The following is a 3,376-nucleotide window of genomic DNA, read 5'->3' as shown; positions in this document are numbered from 1 at the left end:
CAAAACCTCTTCGACAACTTTGTATACAATGCGGGAGAAATCACCTAGGCACATGTAGGTTTGGGACAGATGCTTGTTTTTGGTGTGGTACACCGGGACACATGATGAGAAATTGCCCTCAAAGGGGCATAGGTGGTATGGCACAAGCTGCTGGATCGATTGCTGCATCGTCTTCATCAGTTCCTTCTTTAGGCAGGGGTGCACAAATGCCTGCAGGTCGTGGTAGAGGTGTTAGAGGGGCAGCTAGTTCTAGTGGAGTTTAGAATCGCACGTATGCCCTAGGGAATCGACAAAATTTGGAGGCTTCACCGGATGTGGTTACAGGTACATTATCCATCTTTTTACATATTATATATGCATTAATTGATCCGAGGTCTACACTATCATATGTCACTCCATTGATTGCTGCAAAGTTCAAAAGAACACCAGAATTATAGGTTAAACCATTTGAAGTGTCTACACCGATTGGTGAATCTATTATAGTTAGAAGAGTCTATCGAAAGTGCATAGTAACTGTTTGTGGTCGTAATACATTAGCTGACCTTGTTGAACTAAAAATGGTTGATTTTGATGTCATAATGGGTATGGATTGGTTAGCTTCTTGTTATGCTACAGTAGAATGCCGAACTAAGATGGTGCATTTCCATTTTCCAAAAGAGGCAGTCCTTGAATGGAAAGGTAATATTAGGGCGCCAAGAGGTAAGTTTATTTCTTATTTTAAGGCGAAGAATATGATGTCCAAAGGCTACATATGCCATTTAGTAAGAATAAGAAATATAGATGCAGATCCACCAACTCTTCAATCTGTTCCGGTGGTAAATGAATTTCCTGATGTATTTCCTGAAGATCTTCCAGGTTTGCCTCCAGAACGAGAAGTAGAGTTTGGTAGTGATATAATTCCAGATACTCAACCTATCTCCATTCCTCCATATAGAATGGCCCTGGCAGAATTACGGGAGTTGAAGGAACAATTAAATGATTTGTTAGAAAAAGGATTCATAAGACCTAGTATGTCCCCTTGGGGAGCACCAGTTTTATTTGTACCCAAGAAAGATGGCTCATTGAGAATGTGTATTGATTACCGACAGTTGAATAAGGTAACGATTAAGAACAAATATCCCCTCCCAAGAATTGATGATTTGTTTGATCAGTTACAGGGTGCTAAGTGCTTTTCAAAAATTGACTTGAGGTCGGGTTATCACCAAGTGAGGATCAGAGATCAAGATATACCCAAGACGGATTTTTGAACACGGTATGGTCATTTAGAATTTTTAGTTATGTCATTCGGGCTAACAAATGCACCAGCAGCTTTTATGGATTTGATGATTAGGGTGTTCAAGCCATTTTTGGATGTGTTCGTGATAGTATTTATAGATGACATTATGGTGTATTCAATATATGAAGAGGACCATGCTAATCACTTGCGGCAGGTGTTACAGATTCTTCGTGATCGAAAGTTGTACGCAAAGTTCTCTAATTGTGAGTTTTGGTTAAGATCTGTGGCATTCTTGGGGCATATTGTATCTGATGAAGGAGTAATGGTTGATACCCAAAAGATAGAAGCTGTGAAGAACTGGCCAAGACCTACAACACCTACGGAGGTTTGTAGTTTCCTTGGGCTGGCAGGTTATTATAGAAAGTTTGTTGAAGGATTTGCTTCTATTTCCGCACCATTAACAAAACTAACACAAAAAGAAGTCAAGTTCCAGTGGAGCGATGCATGTGAAAGAAGCTTCCAAGAACTGAAGAATAAATTGACTTCTACACCTGTATTGTTACTTCCAGAAGGCACGGAAAGGTACGTAGTGTATTGTGATGCATCGGGAGTGGGCTTAGGATGTGTGTTGATGCAGCATGGTAAGGTGATAGCTTATGCCTCAAGGCAGTTGCGGTCACATGAGAAAAACTATCCAACCCATGATCTAGAGCTAGCAGCAGTTGTGTTTGCTTTGAAGATATGGCGCCACTACTTGTATGGTGTTCACGTTGATATATATACTGATCACAAGAGTTTGCAATACATCTTTAAGCAAAAGGATCTGAATTTGAGGCAACGAAGGTGGCTTGAGTTATTAAAAGATTATGACATTGGTATCTTGTATCATCCCGGAAAGGCAAATGTTGTAGCTGATGCTTTAAGTCGTAAAATGATGGCAAGCACTTATGAGCAGTCCATAGGAGGGCAGCAAATAACTAAAGATCTACGTCAATTAGCTAGCTTGGGGGTTTGCCTTCTTGAATCTCCAGATGAAGGAGTTATTATGCAAAATGCTCCAGAATCCGCATTTGTAACAGAGGTGAAAGAGAAGCAGTACACGAATCCTATCCTATTACAGCTTAAGGAGAATGTACAACAAGGTATGACAAAGGCATTTGAGCTTACAGAAGAGGGAGTACTTCAATGCCAAAACAGATTGTGTGTACCTAACATAGATGGACTAAGAAGGAGAATCATGACGAAAGCACATCATTCAAGATATTCTGTCCATCCGGGATCAACAAAAATGTATCATGACTTGAAAGAAGTATATTGGTGGAGTGACATGAAGAAGAGCATTGCAGAATTTGTAACTCAATGTCCAAATTGTCAACAAGTTAAAGTAGAGCACCAGAAGCCTGGAGGTTATATGCAGCGTATAGAACTTCCAATTTGGAAGTGGGATATGATTAATATGGATTTTGTCACTGGTTTGCCTCGCTCATTTCGGAAGTTTGATTCCATATGGGTGATTGTTGATAGACTCACCAAAGCAGCGCACTTCTTACCGGTCAAGACTACTTATACAGTTGAAGAGTATGCAAAGTTGTATATTAAAGAGATAGATCGGCTACATGGAGTGCCAATCTCTATTATATCTGATAGAGGAGCTCAATTCACCGCGAACTTTTAGAAGTCATTTCAGAAGAGTTTGGGACGCAAGTGAATTTAAGCACAGCCTTTCACCCTCAAACGGATGGTCAAGCAGAACGTACAATCCAAACACTTGAGGATATGTTGCGAGCTTGTATATTAGACTTCAAAGGTAGTTGGGATGATCATTTGCCGCTTATTGAGTTTGCTTACAACAACAACCACCATTCAAGTATAAGAATGGCACCTTATGAAACGTTATATGGGAGAAAGTGCAGGTCACCAATCAGATGGTTTGAAGCGGGCGAAACTGCCTTATTTGGGCCAGATCTTGTTCATCAAGCTATGGAAAAAGTTAAGGTGATACAACAACGATTAGCAACAACTCAAAGCCGACATAAATCATATGCAGATAATAGAAGGAGAGGACTGGAATTTTTCATAGGAGATTGGGTATTTTTGAAGGTATCCCCAATGAAAGGGGTAATGAGATTTGGTAAAAAGGGAAATTTGAGTCCGCGCTAT

At 40.1% G+C, this 3,376-nt stretch overlaps 1 protein-coding gene across 1 annotated transcript; it reads left to right on the top strand.

Annotated features, from left to right (window-relative positions):
- The first annotated feature begins 557 nt into the window (after nucleotides 1-557).
- On the top strand, nucleotides 558-2,891 carry LOC125856809 (uncharacterized). Its single transcript, XM_049536448.1, has 5 exons — nucleotides 558-699; nucleotides 787-1,008; nucleotides 1,405-1,601; nucleotides 2,115-2,358; nucleotides 2,596-2,891. The coding sequence occupies exons 1-5, from the start codon at nucleotides 558-560 to the stop codon at nucleotides 2,889-2,891; spliced, it is 1,101 nt and encodes a 366-aa protein (XP_049392405.1).
- Nucleotides 2,892-3,376: the final 485 nt, after the last annotated feature.

Source organism: Solanum stenotomum, chromosome 1, assembly GCF_019186545.1.
Source record: "Solanum stenotomum isolate F172 chromosome 1, ASM1918654v1, whole genome shotgun sequence".
NCBI classification, from domain to species: domain Eukaryota; kingdom Viridiplantae; phylum Streptophyta; class Magnoliopsida; order Solanales; family Solanaceae; genus Solanum; species Solanum stenotomum.
Note: the sequence above shows the minus strand (reverse complement) of the source record. Positions and strands in the feature narration are given on the sequence as shown.

What these genes read in the sequence shown, in the direction of transcription:
- LOC125856809 (XM_049536448.1), top strand. Translation starts at nt 558, where the DNA reads ATGGTTGATTTTGATGTCATAATGGGTATGGATTGGTTAGCTTCTTGT. An exon ending in TAATATTAGGGCGCCAAGAG is followed by an intron (nt 700 to 786) that starts GTAAGTTTATTT and finishes ATATAGATGCAG; the next exon opens with ATCCACCAACTCTTCAATCT. An exon ending in AAAAGGATTCATAAGACCTA is followed by an intron (nt 1,009 to 1,404) that starts GTATGTCCCCTT and finishes CAATATATGAAG; the next exon opens with AGGACCATGCTAATCACTTG.